The following is a 26,902-nucleotide window of genomic DNA, read 5'->3' as shown; positions in this document are numbered from 1 at the left end:
ATCTGACAAACAGGAATTGATAAATCTTTCAAACTGTCTTTACTGACAAACTAGAGCTAAGGACATGTCAGATAGCTCCTTTCCCCATATCTCACCCCATTATCAGGGTCGACTCCTGTATATCAGAACTACCTGCTCCCACCTCACCCTATTCCTCATTCCGTCAATGACTTTCAGTCCCCTGCAGGCTACAGGGTTCCGCGGCGCCCTCGGCATTTTCTTAATACTCAATCTTTTACAGAAGACGTATTCAGCAACGGCTTCGCTTTGGGGACCCTTTAGCAAAAGGAATGAATTAGGAACACGTGGGTGACACCATATCGGCCAGTCGTTCCTGTGGGCCCAGCCAACAATCTTATCAGCGATTATTGTGGTACTTAAATACACAGTACAGGCTCCAGGTGGTTTTATAAGTCCACAAGCAAAGAGAAAAAAAAACATCGCAACTCAACGTCCACAAACCCCAGCCTTCGGTTCCCACATAACATCACCTTGGTTCTCCGGCTTTGTCTTCTGGTTACGAAATTCACTTTTTCCAGCCCCTTTTTCTCGCCGCTCTAAAGAGGGAGACGCCATTTTCAAGCTGCTTCCGGTGACGCCGGAAATGAAACTGTTCTTAAATCCTACCGGCTAAAATGCCTACACTCAAAATGAGTTCCGCGGAACTCAGACGAGGAGATCTGCGCAGTTTTCCGTGCGTACGTGCGTTAAAGCCCGCGCTTTTACACACACCGGAGGTTCTCCTACGTGGCCAATGAAGAGCTGGAGACTTTCTCCCAGTATGCACTGCAACCATGGCGTTTGCGTACTGGGACTTGTAGTTTAGCAGGCGGTATAGGCAAATTGGACACTGTGTTATCCGCAGTTTCCTCGTGGCCTCACGGGCTAACCTGGACCACCGGAGTGCGACCAGCCTGTCATTGATGTCATTCATTCTTTCGATAAAAATTTATATGTTGGCCAAATATGCGCTAGATGTTGGGAGGAAGTACAAATATGAGAATACAATGTATATTGGGCCTCCGCTGTAAGAAGTGACAGGAATAGCTACTATTTATTGTGAGAATGCTTTGTTGCAGTACTTTATTTACATTATTTCTAATTTTAAAAACAATGACCAAATTAAACTTTCCAAAGTTGTTTCTGATGGTCATCTTCCCGAGTGTTGGTATTTCTCTTTCTAAGTCAGAGGGATGGTAATTCAACATTCTGACGTTTCAGAAGTATTTCAACTAGCCTAAGATTTCTCAAAATCTCTACTCGTTTTCTACCCCCAACATTGCATAGGGCTAAGGTGTGTAGAGAGGTTCATCACTGACTACAAATAACTACACTTTTAGAAGTATAAAAGTTCTTTGACATGCCAAAGACAAGATTTTTTAAAATTATTGATTTTATTGCTTGCATTTCTAAAATTTTCTGCAGCAAATAGGGAAAGTCTTTGATAGGTTAAATTCCTTGCATTAGTGAAATACACGTTTGTCTGATAAATCCACTCTCGTGTATCTTATACAAAAATTTAGGTTTTCATATATGAGATCCACGTATGAAACAGATTGTTACATATGGACAGAAGAACCCAAACGACAGAGCAAAGGTTTTTTGCTTTTATCCTGTGCGTTTTATAAATGACAGGGATTTTATCTCTGTTCTTTTAATTTCCTCAAAAAAATAATGATAAATCCCTAAAATAGAACAAATAGCAACAGGTTAAAGTTATAAAGTGAAGAGTACACCTCATGAAGCAGGTTTTTATCATCCTTATTTTAAGTAACTCAATCACTAGTAAGTGAAAGGCCCGTCTTCAAGTCCAGGCAGTTTGACCTAGCAGCTTCAGGAGGCTACTATTCATTAGGAGCTTCAAAAGTGTTAGAAAGAGGGCTGATAGGGGTGAAGGGGAGGGAATAGTCTAGAAGTAATATTTGTGTTAAAAGCCCTTTATTTTCTAGCAAAATTTTCTACATAGGCTTTTATTCCCATTTACATATATATTTTTAATCTTAGTATTGCTCTTATTTGAGAAATATTGAGAATATGATGGAGATGGGAAAATGAAAACCCACCCATCCTTTTCTTGTCAATATTGAGTCTGTTTGTAAAACCCAACCTTTTAATTACCATACTATGCAGAGCTCAGGGTTCATCTTTCCCTTTTTGAAATTTTTACATTTTTTTTCCAAATCATTACTGAAAGGGGTGTAAAAACATAGATAATAATTGAGTTCTAAGATTCTCTAAGGTCTTCTAGACCTCCTATTATAGATGACACCACACTAAAACTGTCCTGTCTGCTTTCCAAAGGAAAAGATTCATCAGGCTCCTGCAATAAGTTATTTCAATATTAAATGATTCTTTCCCTTGCCTAATTCAAAAGCCCTCACGTTGTCAACCAACTGAATATACAATATAAAAACAATATATGATTGGAAGTTAAGTGAATTTTTTTTAAAAGTCTGTTACTTGCCTTCCAGAAGCCAATAATCTAATACAAGTTATATCACAGGAACAGGGAGTTATCTTACATATAGGATATAAAAACTTTTACTAAAAAATAAATCCTGCAACAAAAATCACTAATTTAAAAATATTGTAATTACTAATAATCATATACTGAAGAGTATATATAATTATACAGTACTTTTTCCTCTGTGATAATATGAGATAAAAATATAGCAAGGTATTAATTTGATGCTAGTAGTTATAAGAAGTAATGTATAAAAATTAAATGAATAGAAAAATAATTGCATAAGACTGAGAGGCTGAAGCTTTTCCTTAGTACACATACATTTTTTTTCAGTTTTTTTTTTTTTTTTTTTTTTTTTGAGGCGGAGTTTCGCTCTGTCTCCCAGGCTGGAGTGCAGTGGCTGGATCTCAGCTCACTGCAAGCTCCGCCTCCCGGGTTTACGCCATTCTGCTGCCTCAGCCTCCCGAGTAGCTGGGACTACAGGCGCCCGCCACCTCGCCCGGCTAGTTTTTTTTGTATTTTTTAGTAGAGACGGGGTTTCACCATGTTAGCCAGGATGGTCTCGATCTCCTGACCTCGTGATCCGCCCATCTCGCCCTCCCAAAGTGCTGGGATTACAGGCTTGAGCCACCGCGCCCGGCCAATTTTTTTTCAGTTTTAAAACAGACTCTGATGCTTCAATACTGTTACTCATTAACTGAATTTTCATATTTTGGCTTGACAAGCAGGAATGGCACATATGTATACTACTAAAAATTAAAATTGACAGTCAAATTGAATGAGGACAATGTTTCAACAATTTGGTTAGACTATGTGTTAAGCAGTTTTGAAGAAAAATTTTAAAATAAACATGGTATGGAATAAATAAATTCGGAAATTAATTCGACTAGTTCTTCTAAGAATTAAACATTATAACCACAATATTACATATGAATGGTTTAAACTTTTAAAACCTCTAAACAATAGTTTCCACATGTGGGAACTATTTGCTCTAGATTCCTTACTTTGGAAAAGAGCAGATCTAACTTCAACATCTTCCAAAAATTCATTAGAATTGAAAGAACAATTTAATTTTAAATAAATATTGAATAATAACTAAATACTGTAAATATTTATTGAATACATATTGAAACTAAATATTGAAAAATCTCCTAAAATCACCTTAAAAGACTATAAACTCAAAAGTGATTATCAAAATGATAGTGTCCAAATTTTCATCTCATTTTCAGTGATTCACTGATTATAAAGTATTCAAAATAATAATTTAAAATTTAAAATGATGAGAAATAGGATACGAAAAATAAAGGATATAAGAGAGATGGGGCAAAATATTCACAAAACATTTAATGGTTGATTACAATAATATTCAAGGTGATAAAAAGATGTAAGCAATTCCATTGAAAAATAAGGAAAGGCCGAGAGCGGTGGCTCATGCCTGTAATCCCAGCACTTTGGGAGGCCAAGGCAGGCGGATCACGAGGTCAGGAGATTGAGGCCATTCTGGCTAACATGGTGAAACCCCATCTCCACTAAAAATACAAAAAATTAGCCGGGCATGGTGGCACATAACTGTAGTCCCAGCTACTAAGGAGGCTGAGGCAGGAGAATCGCTTGAATCCAAGAGGTAGAGGTTGCAGTGAGCCGAGATCATGCCACTACATTCCAGCCTGGGTGACAGAGCAAGACTCCATCTCAAAAAAAAGGGGAAAAAAAGAAAAACGGAAAATATATTAGTAGATATTTATGATGGTTAATTGTAAGTGTAAACTTGACTGGGTAATGTTGTCCCAATATTTGGTCCTACAATATTATGGATGTTTCTGTGAGAGTACTTTTAGATGAGATTAACGTTTAAATCAGTGAACTTTGAGTAAGGCAGATTGTCCTCTATACTGTGGGTGGTCCTCATCCAATCAGTTGAAGACCTGAATAGAGAAAACACATTGACCTCTCCTGAGAAAGAAGAATTCTGCAGCAGAAGTCCCTTGGTCTTGGATTGTAGTATTGTCTCGTCTTTGAGTCTCCAACCTGACAGCCTACCCTGCAGATTTTGGACTTGCCAGTCTCCATAAACATAAACATGTGAGCCAATTTTTTTAAATAAATAAAAAAAAATTACATACACACACAGGTTTTGTTTCTCTGGGGAGCCCTAATACATTTTGTTTCTCTGGAGAGCCCTAATTAATACAACAGTTTATAGTAGAGCATATCCAAATGATTGACAAACATATGATGTTCAACCTCACTACTGTCAACAAGTATACAGACTTAACAATGAAATATCACTTCTCACCCACCAGATTGAAAAAAAAGAAATAATAAACATACATTTTTAAAAATAATACTGCTAGAGGAAATAATACTCTCATACACGGCTAGTGCAAATATAAACTGTTACTGCCTTTTTGCAGAGCAATTTAGCAATATAAAATATACACATATGGTTCTGCAGTAATTCCACACCAGATAAACTATTGAATAGAAATAAAAGACCATTCATTAGAATGTTTGTACAATAGTGTTGCTTATTACCTTCTATAAAAGTAGTTTAGTGAAATATACTTTGGAGCCATACTGACTAGTTTACCACGTATTGGCTATATAGCCTGCCGCAAGTTTCTTACATACTCCTGCTCAGTTTTTCAAAATGGGGAGAATAACCTAAACCCTCAAGAGCTTAATACATGTAAAGTGCAAAAAAAAAAAAAAAAAAAAAAAAAAAAAAAAGGCCGGGCGCGGTGGCTCAAGCCTGTAATCCCAGCACTTTGGGAGGCCGAGGCGGGCGGATCACGAGGTCAGGAGATCGAGATCATCCTGGCTAACACGGTGAAACCCGTCTCTACTAAAAATACAAAAAAAAAAAAAAACTAGCCAGGCGAGGTGACGGCGCCTGTAGTCGCAGCTACTCGGGAGGCTGAGGCAGGAGAATGGCGGGAACCCGGGAGGCGGAGCTTGCAGTGAGCCGAGATCGCGCGCCACTGCACTCCAGCCTGGGTGACAGAGCAACACTCCGTCTCAAAAAAAAAAAAAAAAAAAAATTAGCACATGGTAAACACTCAATAGGTGTTAGCTATTATTGTTTATACTGGCAAAAAGTAAAAGCATTTGAACTATCAATTAGGGATCTAGTTAAATAAATTGATGTTACTTTCATAACCATGGGCTATTATACAACCATTTATAAGAATTAATTAAATCTATATTAAAAATACATAGAATATTGAGCAATAAAAGCCAGATACATAATATAAACATACATATACATATACACACACGTATATATAATATGATCTCATTTTTCTAAGACAAACCATTCATTTATTCAACAAATATTTATTGAGCACCTATAACGTTCAAGACACTGTTCTAAATACTTGGTTATATTCTATGTGCTGAACATAAATATATGAATATATGAGTTTGTATGTGATTGTACAATAAAAAATTGGGATGGATACACATTAAGCTTTTAAGACTGGCTAACTTAGAGATTAAGGTGATTAGAAAAGAAGATGAAACTAGGCAAAAAGACAAAAGAAGATGTCCATGATAAAATGGCATGTATAATATGATCCTATTTACATACGACTGTCTGTGTGTGTTTCTGCATGAAAAGACGGTCATCTGTATGTTGACTATGTTACCTCTCAATATAGAGACATTTCAAAGTATGGCAATTAAATAGCAATACAGTTGTAAATCAATCACAATATACATCATTTTTCTTTAACATCCTTGGAAATCTGGACATAAATATGTAAATAAATAAATATAATATGTACTTAAATGATACTAAAAGGAAAAAGAAAAACGGACGTCTCTAAAGGGTTTCTTGGCACAAATCTAGAATCTAGATTGGAAAGTCCTTGGGTCACAGCCACAGGCAGGCCCTTTTTTTTCCTTTTGGAGACAGAGTCTCACTCTGTTGCCAACACCGGAGGGCAGTGGTGCAATCTCAGCTCACTGCAAGCTCTGCCTCCCGGGTTCAGGCAATTCTCCTGCCTCACCCTCCCGAGAAGCTGGATTACAGGCGCCCGCCACCACGCCTGGCTAATTTTTGCATTTTTCGTAGAGATGGGGTTTTGCCATGTTGGCCAGGCTGGTCTTGAACTCCTGAACTCAGATGATGCACCCACCTCGGCTTCCCAGAGTCCTGGGATTACAGGCAGGCCCTTTTTGATTGTGACTTCTCTCCCCTTTGGCTTCTTAGGCAATCTAGACCCACATGCAGCCACCATCATCTTCCTGTGGGAAATGTGGTCCACCTGTTCTTACCCAGCACAAATTGGCCTCACAAGAACTGTCCTTTGGAATTAAAGACCTTAATTCTCACAGTAACCAGAGGATAGAGGGGAAAGAAAGAGTAAGGATGAGATTTAACAATGTCTTTGGAGAGTGCATTATCTCTTATTAAAGCAAACAGGAAAGTGGCAAATAAATGTGGTTTATTTTTATTTAACATTTCTACACTCATTTATCAGAGATAAAAATTAATTTTGCAGAGCAATCTACTTTCTTGCTAACTTTATTTTCTTTTTTAAATAATCTAGATAGGATTTCTCAAATACATAAGGTTGACACATTTTTCTTTTCTTTTTTTAAATCTTATTTTAGGTTTAGGGGTACATATGCCGGCTTGTTATATAGCTAAACTCGTGTCACAGGGGTTTTTTGTACAGATTATTTCATCACCCAGATACTAAACCTAGTACCCAATATAATTATTTTTTCTGCTTCTCTCCTCCAACTCTCCACCCTCAAGTAGGCCCCAGTGTCTGTTGTTCCCCTCTTTATATCTATGAGTTCTCATTATTTAGCTCCCACTTATAAGGGAGAAATGCGGTATTTGGTTTTCTGTTGCTGTGTTAGTTTGCTAATGCAGGAACAGAAAAATGGATGGAGCTGGAGGATGGAGCCTCCAGCTCCATCCATGTTCCCTCAAAAGTCATGATCTCATTCTTTTTTATGGCTGCATAGTCACATTTTTATTTTCTAGCATATATTAGCTGCTTTTCATTCCAGTCAACTTTATGGAAAAGTTTAAAATTCTAAATCAATATATCTAGCAACATCAATAACGGTAATAATACCTGTGGCTGTAAAAGTAAGCCTATTTCATGATGAAATAGGTATCTAATCAAGCACACACAAAAAAAGTACTCTGGCTGTAAACTGATTATACATAATCAGTCATAAAATTTTTATAATATTAACCTATCTTTAGAAAAATAAAGTGTTGATAAAAGTGAATTGTTCTGCATGTAACCCAAGAACCCTGGGAATCTAGGAGAGAGACCAGATTTATGAAACATATTCAGTAAGTCTTGAAATGCTTTCTGCTTTGCAGCAGGATGTTTCATGTAGTTGGTGGTGCCTGGGTGAAATATCTTTGCAGGATACCCACCTCTTTCTCCAAGGCCACACTTAGCAAATTCTGTGGAGAATAAGATATAATGTACCGTTTTGACTCTAACCAGACATTTAATCTGAGATAAGGCTTAACCAACTGGTTTCTTTTATTGTAAAATGAGAAAGTTGGGTTAGATTACTGTTCCTCAAACTTTAACCAGCCTCAGAATCACTTGGAGGGGTGGTGCCACTCTCACTTCATAGTAGTGTAATAGGCCCTGAGAATTTGCAGCCCCCCAAAAGCAAAGAATTATTGAACCCAAAATATCAACAGTGCCAAGGATAAGACACTCTGGCCTAAAGGTGTTCTGAGTTGCTGTTATTCTACTTTAAAGGGCCAGTAAGTGCCTAACCAAGCATGCCATGAAAGCAAAGTTATTTTCCACTTTTTTTTTTTTTAATTTAACCTACCTAGGGCAGTATTAGCTTGGTACCAAAGCCAAAGATTCCAGATAGTTGTTCATTATTATGCTGGGCTCCTCAGTGGACAGTTCTCCATTTTCCTCAACCATATCATTGTGGAATTCTGTTGCCTCATGACCTGAAAAAACATTGGGATTTGTACATACAGTGGACCCTTTGAGTTGAAAGACACTCATTACTACTTGAATATTAGTCTCTTCAGGCCCCAAGCCAATAAAAGGTTCATATTTTCATTGGGAATCTAGCCTCTCCTATAATTTACAGGCAATCTTCCCTCTTTCTCTTTGTGATTATTTTCATTGATAAGGACCAACTTTGATATAATTTTCAGTTAGAACATTCTTCCCCCTAAAGGAAAGCTGGAATACATTCCATGATATTAGGTTCCACCATAGCAACAGAAGGCTTTTTAATGCATGCATGAATATTCAGGATTTAATCAGTGGCATGTGAAATGTATTGATACTACTGAGAATTATTATTTAATGCTAATATAAAAAGCAAATGACAGTCTTGTATTTGTAAACATAACACTGAAAGAACATTTGAACTTTTCTGGAAAGCAAATCTTTAGTCATTTGTTGAAGCTACATGCCTTTCCCATCCTTTAGATGGCAGTAACTGCAGATGGCCCATAATAAAATGAACACTTTAAGTGAAATATTTTAAACATTTAATAGATTTATATTTTTAAAAGTGATTTCATAATGTTAATAAGATGGTGGCCTTGCTTCTTCATTGTTTCAAATTCTCTAATTAAAAAGTCTAGCTACCTGACACTGGGAGGTGTAAATGCAGGCTTTAACATAAGACTTTTTATCATCCAACAGTGATTTTAACCTCTTTTTGTTTACCGTTCCCTTTACTATGTGATGAAATACAGACTCTTTCCCCAGAAGAGCACACGTTTGCATAGACATAATAGCACTCTTCCATAGAGTCCCTAGAGGATCAGGCTACCCGTTTAGGGGGCCTTGTCATAACGCAACATGAGAGGAGTGTCTCAGAAGCCTCAATCTGATCTTATAAGCACTAGAGTGCCCTGCTCTTAGAGTTGCCCAGGGGAGGCAGAGGGGATGGAAGAACTCTTCACCTTTAATAAATAAGCATATGCCACCTTCTACAATTATGATTTCAGTATGACTAAATAGTTGCATAAAACTATACTTCTCAAGACTCCTTTGACAGCAAGTCATAGAAACTCAAAGTAACTTAAGTAAAAAAGAGGACGTATAGTCCTATCACCTGGAGGAATGCACCAGTGTCATCAAGACAGTCATGCCCTCTCTCAATCACTGGCGTGTTCTCTCACTCTTTCTCTCTGTCCCCCTTCTGTGTCTATCGGCAGTTCTAGGATGTACATTCTCAACAGAAGAAGAGCTTCTTTTTCTGAAGAGTTATATCAAAAGTCCCAAGTGACCACTTACATTTAGTTTGGTATTTATAATTTCCATGCATATTTTTGTTTTTATGGCTACTACGCGCACACATACACACATACAATTTTTAAACAAGATAAAGTAGGCTTTACATATTCTATATAACATATTGTACATAATACTTAATATGTATATTATTATATAACTATTTTATATTAGTTACATTCATATAATGTATATGTATATTATATATACAAAATTATTATGTGCATGTACTTATGAAACTTGCTTTTTATGTAGAATATATTGTTTTTAGATATATTCATCTTGAATCCTTGTAAGGCTAGTTCATTCATCCACAGTAAATAACTTTTGAAATTAGTTTATAAAAGACATTGTACTTACATCTTCATTGCATTCTCTCTCTAGCTCTTACTCTCTCTCTGTCTCTCTGGGATCACTCATTCTGAGGAAAGCCAGCTGTCGTGTTGTGAGCAGCCCTGTGGAGAGGTCCCTGTGGTAAGGAACTGAAACCTGTCAACAGCCGCGTGAGAGAGCTTGGAGGCAGCTCATGTAGTTTAGTCAAGCTGTCTGATGACTGCAGCGCTACCTAATTGCAGCCTCCTGGGAGACCTTGAGCTGCAAGCTCCCAGCTGAGCTGCTCACAAATTCCTGACCCTCAGAAACTGTATAAATGTTTAAGTTGCTAATTTGGGGAATAATTTTTACACAGACAAACATAACTAACACAATATTGAAGCAAATCTAAGCGTTTATCAATGTATCAGGCTTTGGTGGGGATACAGACGTGAAACTTTTTCTCGGTGGGAATAATTTTCCCTGGTTCTTGCCACTAGAGGGCAAATGGTCACAAATGATGGCTTTCTCTATTTCCATACAACTCAGATGTCGAAGCAAAAATTCTTAAGAGACTATCTGCTCTGTTGCCTTACAGATGAGTATACGAATGCCCACAGACATTAACTTACTTATTCACACAGGCTAGATCTTAATGTAAGAACTCAGCTGCAGTTAATAACATTTTTAAAAAAATTTTTGTGATATACACCTATACATTTATTTTTAATTTTTGTGATATATACCTATACATCTATACATAGGTATATATATTTATGGGATACATAAGATGTTTTGATACAGGAATGCAATATGAAATAAGCATATCATGGAGAATGGGTTATCCATTCCCTTGGGCATTTATCCTTTCAGTTCCAAACAATCCAATTAAACTATTTAAGTTGCTTTAAAGTGTACAATTAAATTATTATTGACTACAGTCACCCTATTGTGCCAATCAGTTAACTATTAATTAATGCTGCTATTTCTGAGTCACAAGGTACAAATAAAGAAGGCTTTATCTTTTTCGTTTCAACTAGCATGTTAAAATTCCTAAGATCACAAAACTTATGATAACAACTATTGCTATTTATTGGGTACCTATTATGAACAACTTGTTATACACATGTGCTACATGTCTTTTCACTTAACCTATATAATGAAGCTTTGAAACTTATGCCTGTGAATGCATGAGGGTCAGGGTCTTGTCAAAGCACACATAGCTAGAAGAAGGAAAACAAATTCGATTCTGATAGAGGTTAAATCTCTTTGCAATATTTTTCTTAGGGAACAGCTCATAGCCTCTGATTATACCAGAAGTTTGTTGCTTCTGGAAACTTTTAGTTTGTTGAGACATTTAAATGATTGCCATGTAACACTGAAATGGAAAAGAAAAAAAAAATTGATCACCTTCCTTCCTTTTTTCCCAGAAAAATTCTCTCTCTCTCTCTCTCTCTCTCTGACACACACACACACACACGACTCTCTCTCTCTCATACACACACTTATTGCCTCTTTTCTTCATTCCAGCAAACCAGCTTTGTGATATTGGTTAACCTTCCTAGAGCTTCATTTTGTTGCACCTTCTTCGTTTCTAAAATAAGAACACACCTACCTCTTTCAAGCTCTCAGCAGGGATGCTGTGATGATTAATGAAAAAGTCTTCATGAATCTCATTTTATTTTGCAGAAGACAGAAGTTTAATAAAGTTAAAGAATCATTATAATGATAATTAGTCATATTTTAGGACAGATGGGCAAGTGTCTGGCAGTGGTGGCTTAGCTGGAGCTGTTGCCACTCCAAAGCAATAAAGTAATGTCAATATGTCAGCCACATCAAGTTAGGCGCCAGGAGGGTGCAATAGCAGCCTACTTCACACACTGCTTTGTTCATCATCTCTGCTTGGCACACACTGGGACAGAGTTACAGCATTTTTAAGACAGACAGGCAGGCAGTTCGAGAAGAACCACCTCATTATTGTGGCATATAATCTCCAAAGAGAGCCACCATTAATAGCTTCCTTCCTTGTTGATATGCATGTTACTCCTCACACCAAGAGAGTGAATCTACCCCCTTGACTCTGGCCTGGCCCTGTGACTTGTTTAGATCAATAGAATACTGGACTATGACTCTGCTAATTCTAGGTCAAGCCTTTAGAAAGACTGGCAGCTTCTGCTTTCTCTATCTTGGAAGAATGATGCAGGATAAGAAGTTCAAATACCCTGAGCCCATCTCACTATGAGAAAGCCCAAGCTAGCTATGTGGAAAGAGGGACAGAAACAGGCCTGACCATATCTGGGATATTCCAGTCATCCCAGCTGAGGTTCTGGACGTGAGTGAAGAAGCAATCTTAGACATTTCAGCTTCAGTAGATACCATGTGGAGCAAAAGAACTGTTCAGTCCAGATTGTTTTTAAGCCATTGTGTTCTGGCATGTTTCTTATACAGCAATAGATATTTGAAACACCTATCAACATTTAACATATGGATTATACACAGACAGTCTCCAACTTATGATGGTTAGACTTATAATTTTTTGACTTTCTGATGGTACTCGGAAAGTCAAAAAATTGCCAGTCTAACCTTCATAAATTGGAGAGCCATCCTGTTTTTCACTTTCAGTATAGTATTCAATAAATTGCATGAGATATCAAACACTTTATTATAACATAGGCTTTGTGTTAGATTATTTTTCCCAGTTGCAGGCTTGTATAAGTGTCTGAGCACATTTAAGATAGGCTAGGCTAAGTTCTGATGTTCTATAGGTTAGGTATATTAAGTACATTTCCAATTTAGATTATATTTTCTAACTTATGATGGGTTTATCAGGACACAATACCATCATAAGTTAAGGAACGTCAGTAGGGCTAAATGAGATCGATAAGCTCCCTGATCTCATAGTGTTTATATCCTAACTGGGGAAGACAAATAACAACAACCAAAGCAAAAAGATAATTTCAGTTGGTGATAATGCAATTAATCTGGGAAGGATAACGTGATGGCATTATTATCAGAGTCTTTCTAAGGGTTCCCCACAATGCATCAGCAATAAACTAACAAACAGAAAAAAAGAAAGAAAATGTTCACTGCGAGATTGTAATACAGTTTAATTATCTGTAACCTAATTACCAGTTTCGGTTTATGAGTAAATACCACAATTCATGGTGTGGGCAGAGCTTTCCCATTTTACACTTTGAGTCTTAGCTTTGTTAACACTGAAACTGATCTGGTGGGTTAGATGTTTTTCTCCTACCTTATTAGCTTTTTAGGGAAGTAAAAATGGAATGTGCTAGCACTGGTGGTACAGGTATTTTGCTGGTCCACATACTGTCTATTAACACAGTCCCTAAGACAGAGCCATTGATGTACTCAAAGAAAATGAATTTGATGGGCACCTTGACTGATTCCATGCCTTCGCTATTGTAAATAGCACTGTGATGAACATATGAGTGCATATGTCTTTTTGGTAGAACAATTTATTTTCCTTTGAGTGATGGAATTGCTGGGTCAAATGGCAGTTCTGTTTTAAGTTCTTTGAGAAATCTCCAAACTGCTTTCCATTGTGACTGAACTAATTCACATTGCCACCAGCAGTGTATAAGTGTCCCCTTTTTTCCATAGCCTCACCAGCATCAGTTGTTTTTTTTTTAATAATAGCCAGTCTGAGGTCAGGCATGACGGCTCATGCTTGTAACTCCAGGATTTTGGGAGGCTGAGGCAGGCGGATCACTTGAGGCCAGGGGCTAAGACCAGTCTGGCAAACATGGCAAAACCCCATCTCTACTGAAAAACTACAAAAAAAAAAAAAAAAAAAATTAGCCAGGCATGGTGGTGGGCACCTGTAATCCCAGTTATTCGGGAGGCTGAGGCAGGAGAATCACTTGGACCCAGGAGAGAGAGGTTGCAGTGAGCGGAGATCGCACCATTGCACTGCAGCCTGGGTGACAAGAGTGAAACTCCGTCTCAAAAAATAATAATAATAATAATAGCCAGTCTGACTGGTGTGAGATAGTATCTTATTGTGGCCTTGATTTGTATTTCTCTGATGATTAGTGATGTTGAGCATTTTTTCATATGCGTGTTGGCCACTTGTATATCTGCTTTTGAGAAGTGTCTGTTCATATCTTTTGCCCACTTCTGAATGGGGTTATTTGTTTTTGCTCGTTGGATTGTTTAAGTTCCTCATAGATTCTGTATATTAGACCTTTGTGAATATTTTATCCTATTCTGTAGGTTGTGTGTTTACTCTGTTGATAGTTTCTTTTGCTGTACAGAACCTCTTTAGTTTAATTAGGTCTCACTTGTCAATTTTTGTTTTAGTTGCAAGGATAGATTGGATAATGAAATGTGGTACATACATGCCATGGAATACTATGCAGTCATAAAACAGAACAAAATTATGTCCTTGGCAACAACACAGATACAGCTGGAAGCCATTACCCAAGCAAATTAATGAAGGAAAAGAAAACCCAATACCACATGTTCTCACTTACCAGTAGGATCTAAACACTGGATACTAATGGACATAAAGATGGCAACAATGGACACTCCAGACTACTAGAAAGGAGAGGGCAAAAGTGTTGAAAAACTAACTACTGGGTACTATTTTCAGTACTTAGGTAATGGGATCAATTATATCCCAAACCTCTGCATCACAAAATATACCCAGCTAACAAACCTGTAGATGTAGCTCCTAAATCTAAAATAGAAGTTGAAACTATTTCTTCAAATGAAAATAAGTTTGAATCAAGAGAATCAAGGAACTAGATATTTTCCAGTCCTACATTTCTGGAAGGCTTCAGTTACTTATTTTCTTCTGAAGAAAGGGCATTTTTCATAAAACAATTAGAAAAACCACTCTTCTTTCACATATATAGCATGGTTCTCTGTGATATCCCATGAATGTTCTGTTGAGACCCTTCCACATTATTTTGAAATTAGCAATGACTTCCTTGAAAGAGGAAATTCTGTCTTAATTTATTTGCTTATTTATCCTGTCACACCATATCCTGCCCATAGTACATGCTTAATAAATATTTGTTAAATGAGTGAATGTCGGATTAAGAGACCAGTGTCTATTGAAACCCAGCTCTGCGACCTACTAGCAGTGTGATCTTGGTCAAGTTACTCTTAATTACTCTCAACCACTATATTGTTACTTTAAAATTAATATTAAGTTTCCAAAATGGTGACTCTTGATAAATTAGAATAGACACTTAACCATTGACAGCTAATGCTGGCAACATTGTCTGTGTGTGTGTATAATGTATACATATATACATGTATATGTGTATATTTGTATATATGTTATATTTGTATTGTGTATTTTAATTATTTTCAATCATTTGTAGGCATACATATATATGTCTACATATGTATATATGTATATGTACACATGTATGTATACATATACATGTATATATGTCTACAGATGTATATATACACACACATATATATACACGTATGTATACACACACATATGTGTGCCTGTAAATGTAATCCTTCCCTCATAGAGGTTATTTGCCTTTAGATAAAATCTGGGAAAAGTGAAGATTGTTACTGTTAGAATTTGATTTGAATGTATTTTTACTTAAATACTGACTTTTTAAACTTTGCTTTCTTCTAAGACAAATTTCTTAGTTGGCCAACAATAACTGGCAATATCTAAGCATCTATGATATTTTATCAAGAGTCACCACTTTGAAAACTTAATAATATTAGTTTTAAAATAATTATGTGGTAGTTGAAGTCTATTGTTGGAAATGAGGCAGGAGGACAGAGGAAAGAAACAGCAAATTTGATGTATTTTACAACCTAAAGGTCTAATGCCAGAAGAGTTAATCTTACAGTGCCTGTTCATGAAAACCTCATTGAAAAGTCCTATGATATTAATGAGATAAGTTAAATGTCCTTGACTACAATGAATCCCAGTAGAAATTTTACAATAAATTGGTCTTCAATGAAAGGTAATAGGGTACAGAAAGAAAAAAAAATTCACATAAATTAAGATTTTTTGCCATTTTTTATATTTGTCACATATTTGTGGACTAAGTAGATGAGGAATTACTGGTACAGAATTCAACAAAATTCAATGAGATATTATTATAATTATAATTTTAGAGCATAGGATTATTTGGCAAAATGGGAACACACAGTGGTTGAGATGCACCAGTGTTTAAATATGAATGATAGTGAGATAATATTTTGGTTAGGACAATCAGCTTAACATCCAGAGCCATTTGTTTAGACTATAATTTAACAGAAAATATAATTCTAATATTCAGTTTATATAATAATCCCTTTAAGTGGTAGAAATTCTAACCTTTAAGATTAGAACTTCTTCTTTTCTAACTTCTAGGGAGAGCCTTATCTGCTCTCAAAAGGTCTTAAGATTACCATCTGAGCTTTCAAAATCTATATCAGTCCTAATTCTAGGGTGTCTCATCCTTCAGCAAACATAAGAATTTATAAACAGATTTAGAAATAGCAACAAGTGATTTCTCCTTCTAAACTGCATTCTTACCTTGGATAACAAATAACTGAAAGATTTCCAACTATTTGCATTCCTTTCTGACCAGGCAATCTGAGGGCATTCTGTAGCCTCCAGCCATCCAAATAGCAACTCTATTTGGGATAAAATTAGATAGAAAATTATCACTGTAACCTTACAAACCCTGAGACTACCTCACAGAAGTAAGCTGGTAAAAACATAAGATAAACAGCAGATCCTAAAGATATGCCAAAAATTTTTAAAAGTGTTTTTATATCATTGAACTCCAGCCGGATATAGGGTACAAGGTGGAGAATATGAAAACTGGTTACACATTCCATACCACTCTAAACAGCTCAATGAAGATTCCTTGGGATTTATTATGACAGATACTGTTACACTTCCTTTAGCTCTCACTTAAAAGCATATGTTTGGTTCAATCCCCACCAAGAATTACTGGGTTTATATCACTGTCAGGTAACCAATGTCTTCCCAGATAGTGGAACATGTTACTGAAAATATCTTTATTTGCCTTCACTCACAGATTCACACACAGTGGGGGCTTAAATGATCCTTAGTCCTGGGAAAGTGGGTGATGAGGGGTTCAGGAATGGCGCAGGTAGAAATATGTTCTCTTAGAGGAATGTAGTATTGGCTGTTCACCCAATTTCTGCAGATGACCTAAATAACAATCGCCTTAGAGATGCTGGTAATTTGAAATAAAAATTACAACTTCTATCCAATGTTGGCTCGCATCTCTTGAACCATCTAGTGTTTTATTTATTCCATAAAAATATATCAAGTGCCTTCTCTGTTCCCCAAAGTGTACTGGGCCCTACAAATACTGCATTTAATGAGACAGAAGTTGTTCCTAACCTGCCTATGAACTTGCAGTGTAGAGGTGAAGGGAGACACTAAACTACAGTAAACTAAAAAGCAGCGCTAAACACATGTTTGCAGTCAAGTGTTACGTATGGCAAGCACATAGTGCTATGGAAACCTGTTATAGGAATGTCCTTCCTTCTTCCAACTGGTAGAAAAGGACACCAAAGTGATCCTCATCTGGGTATCCAAGTGCAAATGACTTAATTTCCTGGGCTATGGTTTCCTTCGATAAAAGTAAGAGGAATTGGAATAAATGATTTCTAAAGTCCCTTTCAGTGATAAGGTGCTGGAATCCTTTTCAAATCTTCCCAATCCCAAAACCATATTCACATGGCATATTCTCTGCAAGAATAACTTGAGAACTTGTTAATGACTAAGTACAGACAATAGTTATGTCTTTAACCATCCCTAGAGTGCCAGCAGTGAAGCTCGATTTCAGAATCCTGGGATGCTCACTCATCTCTACTGGAAATACCCTAGGAAGAAAAGTCCTTATGGAATGCCGTAGGGTCTTACTGTCTGTTTCCCAAATGCCCCTTTTCTGTGTGTGTACCAAGCTAGGTAGGGGTACTATTCTCTTCTGATTCATAGTGAGCTGTCACGTGCCCTAAAGGTGCTGTCTCAGAAGGTTGCATCCTCTCATTTTTCTCCCTTAAGTAATCAAGTAGATAAACAAGAACCCCAAATTATTCTTGTTAACCTTTCATTACCAAAATAAGGGGAAGAGTCACATAAACAGAGAAATAGAAACCTGCCTATGTTTTCTATGACTTCTGTAGTAGATGCTGTAGTATGGCTCTTTCAATACCTTTTCCAACCCTTCTCTTGTTTTCCTCTACTACTGAGGCCAGAAAATGGAAATGCTTAACTCTCAGCCTCTTACAAGTCATGGTAGCTCAATTCTGGCCTATCAGATGTAGTGGAAGTCCCTAGAAACCAAAAGGGCTTCCTATTGCTTTGCTTTTCTCATTCTTCCTGTTTGGAACAGGCATGTGATGGCTGGAAATACAGCAGCCATCATGAAACTGTGAGGATGAAAGTAATTGGTGAAGTTGATGGAACAGAAAGAAAATGAACTTGGTTCTTTGATGACATATTACAGAAGCTGCCTCAGCCTTGAACAATCTTCATTAAACCTGATATTTAAGTGTTTACTGGGTTTTTGTTTGTCACAATGAATATAATTCTAACTGATCAACTTCTAAAAATAATACTGATTGTGTACAGAAAGCTCACATATAGAAACTTCAGGGTGGCCTTGGTGTACTTGGAAGTAGCCTAAAATTGATCAGAATATCTTCATACTTGTTTAGGTTGTATAAAATCATCCTTGTTATTTCACAGTATTTTATCTTCTAGATATAAGATTTTGATCAATAAATATTAGAATATTCAAACTAAATGGAAACAAAGCTGCCAGCCCCAATCTTTATTGACAAGAAGATTAAAACACTTTTACTTTTGAGAAGCTCAGCATTGTGACCACTCTGAATTCAACAGTGAGGTGCTGTTCCCCATTCAGAGGGAGAGAGTCTAAGACTAAAATATTTGTTTTAAAAAATGCAAGATTGTCTCAAGCTACATATCATGGGGCATGTTAAATAAAAGTTCCCATAAACATCCCTCAGGTATTTGAATGTTTTGGGAATAGGAGAGGTTCTTCATTTCTTATTAAACAAAAAGTTTTGAAAACATCACCACTCTAGACTCTAGAGTCATGCTACCTGGCTAAAATCCTTTTTAAACCCTTACTGGCAGTACAATTTTGACAAGTTATGGAACTTCAGTAATGTTCAGTTTCCTCATTTGTAAAAAGGAGTTATAACAATTACCTCCTAAAACTGCATCTACTGGATAACAGTTACATTTCCAGTAAATGTTATCAATTACAATTATTGTGACAGAATCTTTACCTTGAAGGTTTATGTTTCATTTTTGGTTGATATTACATTTCTTTACCTGTGTTTAAGTTACGTGGGTCTTCATGGATAAAAAGTCATCAGTAGTGTTTTTAAGTAGATGATATGTAAGCCTACTAGACTCCTTGGAGTCCTTGAAGCACCTTGAAGGCAAGAAACATTTTTGCCCAGTGTGGAGCACAGTGTTTGGCACATAGTAGGTGCTTAACAAACGTTTGTTAAATAAACAAGTGAGTGAGTGCTAGGAAAGGAGATAAAGAAAATCCCTTGGGCAACTCTTTGTTACTTTACATTTATGAGGGGCCAATGTAAGAGCTATATTTAGAGCACAAAGTACTCAATGTCTCTGTATACTAACTTCTGAACTCCTAGAACTTGTTTTTATCTACAGTGTTACTAGCATTTTGAAAAGACTTCAATTGCTTGGGTTCTCTTTGTTATTTATTAGTTTTGTTTGTTCTGTTCAAGTAGTGTAGCAATGGTGTGGGAATTAAATTGAAACCGTATGAACTATGTATTAAAATCTAACATGTTCAAGCAGGGGAAAGCAGAACCAGACAAGAAACAAATTTCAAGTCTCAAGAAGCCAATTTTGTATTTCTGCAGACCCCACACATAGAATCTAGGCACTGTATTAATAATAGATGTTTTTGTCTTCTAAAGAGTGATTTGCCCAACAATAGGCCTTCCTCAGCAGTTTTATGCTATAGTTGACTGGCATGTATTGTCCTAAAACACAAAAATATAACTACAAATAAAAATGTAAACTGATCAGAGAAGGGAACTCAACATATGTACCTGATTTCCCTTAGGCATGCTTGGGGATACCCAAACACTTGCAAAGAGAGACAATAAAACAATGATTTCAGGTTCTGTCACTACAGAACAGGTAGAATCAAGAAATTCCTGAAGACACTGAACTGCAATTTTCTAAACTTCAGGTTAGATAAAAAGTTGATGTCTGCTACCTTGTTAATATTTGACACATTCTTAGGTACTATATCTGTTATGAATTCCATTAGTTTTGTTAGGTTACAAATAACAAAACAAACTAAAAAAGCTGCAGCTTAAACTACCTAGAAGATTATTTTCTTTCATGTAAAGTATCCAGAGATAAGCAGTCCTAGATTGGTATAAACATATCAAATATTCTTAAATGTTTTTTTCCAACCAACTCATGCATTTTAACTAGAAATTTGGCAGATTTAAGTGATTCCATGTGATGGTGTTGCTGTTTTGATTAAAATGAACTCTTACCTAATTCCAAAATTTATATTTCCGCTTAATAACAAAGCATTGTCACAATTTATAACTTTTTTTTGAGATGGAGTTTCGCTCTTGTTCCCCAGGCTAGAGTGAAATGGCACAATCTCAGTTCACCACAGCCTCCGCTTCCCGGGTTCAAGTGATTCTCCTGTCTCAGCATCCTGAGTAGCTGGGATTACAGGCATGTGTAATCCCATGGCTAATTCTGTATTTTTAGTGAAGACAAGGTTTCCCCATGTTGGTCAGGCTGGTCTCAAACTCCTGACCTCAGGTGTTCCGCCCACCTCGGCCTCCGCAAGTGCTGGGCTTATGGGCGTGAGCCACCATGCCTGGCCTAGAATATTTTTAAAAAGCAATATAGCATTCTACATTGATTTAGGGACAAATATAACAGAAACATCAATATATTTAAAAAACAGTTTAAAAATGTGTTCACATGTGTATGTGTGCGTGTGTGTGTGCACACATGCGCATCCCAGGCTCACTAAATTGGAATTGACAAAGACATTTTAATATGTAATCCTGTTAGAGTAAGTAGTTAGACAGACATGAGCAGGGCAGAAGAGGGTCCCCCCACCACCCAGGAATGTCAGGTGACCATCAGGTGATGGTCAGGTAGTTGTTAAACTGTCTCTCCCTGATGCCAGGGAAAGGCAGTCTCCCAATAGATAAAAAACACCCGAAGCTGGTGGTGAGCAGCTTCCTAATAAGATCTCAGGAGTTGGGCAAGTGGGTTCAAGCATGCACACTAAGAGGCAAAATGGTGGAATTTAACTCATATATAACCTTTCTCTAGGAACACTCGACTGGTAAGGAAAGAAATGCCTCAAGAGAGCATGCGTACAACTTCAGTAAACACACTGTGCATGAGGCCCCTCGAAAATGCTGGCAGGCCACTGCACATGTGGAATGCCAACATATAAAACCCCAAGTCAAAGGTAAAACTGGGCACTTGAATCCCTCAAGTTGCCCACTTGACCCTCCTCCAAGTGTACTTTACTTCCTTTCATTCCTGCCCTAAAACTTTTTAACAAACTTTCACTCCTGCTTTAAAACTTGCCTCAGTCTCTCCCTCTGCCTTATGCCCCTTGGTTGAATTATTTCTTCTGATGGGGCAAGAAGTGAGGTTGCTGCAGACCTGTATGGATTCACTGCTGCCAACAATCCCATAATTTCTTTGTTAGAGTATCCAAATAGTATCCATGCAGCAGATATATTTTCCCACAAACATTTGTGAAAGGAAAATAAAAACTCAGGACCCCAATTCACTATGCCAAAAGGAAAAAATTAAACTGAAAGCAGAGTCATACAAGAAGCTGCCTTTCCTTTTGTTCCTAAGCAAATAGCTACAAATAAAAGGTTGTATTCACCTTATCTTATGTAAAGTGCTGGCAGATGAATACATAATTGAGTATTCCCCTACCTGATCCTATTTTCTTGCAACATGTGGGTTACCATAACCACCCTTCATTCCCTCTGGCCCACTTTTTCCCCTTTAAATATTGAAGCCCTCAAATTCATCCTTGGAGAAAGGCATAGACCACAGATTATTTCTGTGATTCCATGTTTTCTTCTTCCAGGTGTGTCCTTAACCTTGGCAAAGTAGACTTCTAAACTGATTGAGACCTGTCTCAGATACTATTGTAGGTCTACAATGTACAAATTACCTGCATATTGTCTGAGACATAGTTCTTGCCCTAAAGGAGCCCCAAATCCATAAATACAGAACTCCAAAGACACATGCTATGTTACAGGTGGTAGGTACTATCACAGAAGTAAACCTGAGAAGAGAGGAGGGAGTGAGGAAAACCAGGGTGGCTTGAAACTTTCTTTGCCAGGTGGTGTGAGAGAGACAAGAGTCGCATAGAAGGGGATCTGCAGGGCCTGAGAATCTTGTACTACACGTCAGAAAACCATTACAGCCCCATCAGCACCCTTGAGGCAGTTCTGCCACCCCCATAAACAGAAGCTCCTAAACCTGGCTTAGGCCAGTAACTAGGAAAAGCCATCAGTGCTTAGTAGGCGGGCTCTTTAACATGTATTCACGTTGCTGGTCTGAATGTCAAACAAGGGACAGCAAGGTGTGATCCAGAGAGACAAAAATCACTGCACTGACCCTGTTTAGGTCCTCTTCTGCATTCTCATTAAAACAAAAAATGTAAACTGAAATCTATCCAAGCATAAATTTCACTCAGTCATCCACAATCCTAGGCTTTATACCGAATTTGCTGATATCAATAAATTATATCTGTATCCTTCAACATTTTCAGTAATTCAATTTATTAGGAGACCAGATTTACCCACTGCCAATTTTCCGTTCTGTCCAGTTCATCTTTGGTACCCAAATCATTTCAGAGAGAGCACAACGTGAAGATGCAGGTGTGCGCAAGGGCTGAAAACACAATTTGTTTCATCCTGCTAGGGATCAAAGTTACTTGCCCAGTATAGCCTTAACATTTGGGTGTCCAGATTAAGGTATATAAGACTTTTCTTAGAAATAATTTTTCCATTGCTTCTCTAAAAAACAAAAATCCAATATAATTTTGACTAGAAGGTATCGTGCAATTTTTTACATATCCTCCAATTAATCAAATATATACACATATGTATATGTATTTATTTTAAATTGAATGCCTATTTAGATTTTGTTTAGTTATGAAATATTTTAAGCATATGAAAACTACAGAAACAAAAGTCACTTAGTACCCGGTATCTACAATAACATTTTGTCATTTTTCTTTTTTTTCAGAATTCCTAACCTTTCAGGCCCAATTACTATCACTATCTTAAAGGTGGAGAGTCTTTCCCATGCATACTTTTATACTTTTATTACATGTGCATGCCCCGTAAAATCATACAGTATTGTTTTATGTTCATTTTAATTGATAAACATGGTATACTGAACATATTTTGCAACATGCTTTGTACTCTGTATTATTGAGATTTATACATCATAGTACACACAGCTCTCATTCATTTCCTTTAACTTCTAACATGATATATACTCTTATTTTTTATTATTTATAGATACTTTTAATTATTGTTTTTGCTACTGTCATGAAAGCAATGAACTTTTCTGTACATGTATTCTGCAATGCGTAAGAATTTCTCTAGAAAATACACCTAGAAATTAAGCAACTGGGTCATAGTTGAATATTCATCTTTCATAAATAGTGCCAATTTTTGCTATAAATAAGTATTCTCTTTTCTCCATATCCTCACCAACATTCAGTTTTTAGCCTTCAAATTATATCAGTCTGATAATCATAGAATGGTATCACATTGTCTTGCAAACAACTTCATCTAGTATGTAGTTTTTCTTTTTATTTTTTATGGTTTTCTTTGATGAATAGACATTAAAAATTTTCATAACTCTAATTTGTAAGTATCTTTTTTATGATTTGAGGTTTATGTATCTTGTTCAGATATTTTTCTCTTCACAAACTACTATCATAATATATTCTCATTTTTTTCTAAGGCTATCAAGATTTTATTTTTACATTTTTGTCTTAATTCACTTGAAATTGATTTTTGTGCATAGTGTAAAGTGGGAATCAAACTGTATTATTTCCAAATAAAAAAACCAGTCATCTCAGGACTATTGATTAAGTAGTCCTTTCCTAGGGTTTTGCAATGCTTCCTCAGTCATAGATTAAGCTTCCATATATGGGCTTTCTAGTCTGTTTCACTGGTTTACTTACTTATTCCCATACTAACACTATCCTTTTTAAAAATCATACATACTGAAATCTAGTAGTGAGATTTTCTACATCTTGTCTTTTTAAAAAATTGCATAAGAAATTCTTGCCCTTTGCTTTTTAATTGAAATATTTAAAATCAGTTCTGAAGTTACACACATACATACACGTCTTTGGGATGTTGGGATTGAGATATGGTGTTGGGATCTGACTGTGTGATCACGGTGAATTTAACATTAATTTGGCAAGAATTGACATGATACTGAGTTTTTCTATCCATAAACATGGTGTCGTCTTTCCACTTATTTAAGCCTTCTTAAATGTCTTTCCATTAAGTTTCATATACTTCTGCCCATTTTTATTAATAGATGTATTCCTAGGCACCTAACAACTTTGTTCTTATATTAAATGATGTCTCATACAATTCCATTTTCTGTTATCGTAGACAATTAGGAATGTAATTGTTTGACTTTTATATATCAATATTATATGTAGCAAGCATTCAGGACATTCATTAATTCTATTAATTTGTCTATAGATTTTCATGAGGTTTTTACATAATTACAGAGTCTCTGTATCACGATAGTTTTTTCTTTCTTTCAAGTCCTTAACCTTTTATTACTTTTTCTTGTCATACTGCCCCAAACACTCAATATAATGTTGAATAGAAATATCAAACATTGTTTTAAAATATCCACAAATTAAAAAAAACACATACATATATACATATTTGTTTATTTTTATGTCAGAGCCTATTTAGTCCTTATTACATGTTTATACATTTCTTTGCTCACTACTGCCACTCTTCCTCTATGGATCCAATTCCTTTCCTCCTGAAATATACCTGTTTCTATTTTATTCTCACTCAAAGAAATTCCTTTGTGTACAGAATTCTAGGTTCACATTCTTTTTCAGAATGTTCTGGATACTATTCACTTGTCTTCCTGCCTTTATTGTTGCTGATTACAGCATGGCTATTGATCTAATAATTCTTTCTCTGTAGGTAGTCTTTGATTTTTCCTCTTGCCGCTTTTAAAATGTTCTCTTTGTCTTTAACATTTTGTAGTTTTACCACAATGTGTCTATATGTGGATTCTGTTTTCCTTATTCTACTTAGCACCCGTGTGTTTTCAGTCTGTAACCTCATGTATTTTCATTACTACTAAAAATCTTCATCTGTTGTCTCCTTACATATTATCTCTTCCCCACTCTTTCTTTTCTCTCTTTGAAATTCTCATTAGAGTTTTGTTTATCTTAGTCTGTACTCCACTTCTCTTAACCACTTTTCGATATTGTATTTATGCTTCATTCTAAGCCATTTCTTTAGAGGTTTCTTTTAATTCAGTATTTCCCTTTTTAGCTGTATCATTTCTATAAGTTTTATTTGATTCTTTTTCATATTTGTCTGCTCTATTTTCAGTATCCTATTCTTCTTGGTTTCTAGTTCTTTTACCTCTTAAATACATTGAACATATTTATTTTATAGTATTTTTCAGATTGTTCTAGTAGCCAAGCTCTTATAGAGTGTTTATCCTCCAAATGGTTATCACCACTAACTTTACCTAATAAATGTACTTTGTGTAGTTAGTACCTTTTGTAAAATTGTGAGCTAACTTTTAGTTGAAGATTATTTTTCAAGTGTGGGATTCCCAAGCATCCTACTTTTTGAACTATTGGTACAAAGCATTTTTATATTTGCTTCTGCTGGTTACCTCAAGGTACTTATTGTTTAACAATGTCCAGAACCATGCTGTTGGTTATTTTTCAATTCAGGAATTCTACACAAAACTAGTGATGTAAATTTGGATTCCATATCTGTATATAGATTTTCCAGTGGAATTTTTTTTCACTCAGCTTTAGGCCAAGATAAGCTTTCTTGTGACTCATCTCGTAGCCTTAACAATGCTCCATATGTCTGTGTGGGCATCTCAGTTACAGTATTTCAGTTCACAACCAAAAACCAAATTTGCTGTCCTAACATGGGTATTACCCAATCCTAACTGCCAATGAAAGATCCAATGAGATATCAGATTACAAGACTGTTACACTGACTGTAAAGTTTTCTTTTCTGATGATGATTTAAGATTTCCTTTTTAAATTTTTATTTAATCAGCTATTTATATGTGAGGGGTAGGTGTGGGGAGGGTGTGCACATACACAGACTTGTCTGTTTGTTAGGTTATATTGTATATAGCCTTTCCATCTATTCATGATAAGAGGGGTTCCACAGTAGGTTGGCCCACGTGACTGACAGAACGAAGAGGTTTGATTAATTCATGAATACAGAAAAGCTTAGATTACACGGGACATTCCTTTCTGTGAAGCTTTTTGTATTTTCCTGTAGTGCTCAGTCAACTTATATAATCAAACAGATTTTCAGCCATGTGTTTTTTACTGGCTGCATCCAGATCCTTGGATTCATCTCTAGTTTCTGGTTTCTCAACTAAGAAAGGCTCAAATAAAACTTCTTCGTAAAGAAATGTGTTTTGAAGGTTATTTAAATTGTAACAATAAATATATTGATGACACATCATAATAGCTATTCATCTTATGAAGATATCTAAAGCATAAGTCTTAGGTCATTGGAGGGAAATTAATTAAATCAATAA

General features: G+C 36.2%; 1 protein-coding gene across 20 annotated transcripts in view; it reads right to left on the bottom strand.

Annotated features, from left to right (window-relative positions):
* The window catches only part of LOC105473335 (KRR1 small subunit processome component homolog), a 443,099-nt gene that overhangs the window by 14,883 nt on the left and 401,314 nt on the right, over window positions 1-26,902 (bottom strand). Inside the window, exon 1 of one of the 20 annotated variants that reach the window (XM_011727117.3) lies at window positions 492-1,023. The exons of the other annotated variants lie outside the window; for them this stretch is intronic. Coding sequence (XP_011725419.1) covers window positions 492-576 — 85 coding nt within the window. The 5' untranslated portion in view covers window positions 577-1,023. Of the gene's footprint in view, window positions 1-491; window positions 1,024-26,902 lie in introns of those variants that run through there. 20 annotated transcript variants of the gene reach the window in all.

The sequence above is a fragment of the Macaca nemestrina genome, chromosome 10 (genome assembly GCF_043159975.1).
Source record: "Macaca nemestrina isolate mMacNem1 chromosome 10, mMacNem.hap1, whole genome shotgun sequence".
Classification (NCBI taxonomy): Eukaryota; Metazoa; Chordata; class Mammalia; order Primates; family Cercopithecidae; genus Macaca; species Macaca nemestrina.
This window is presented reverse-complemented; position numbering and strand designations above follow the sequence as displayed.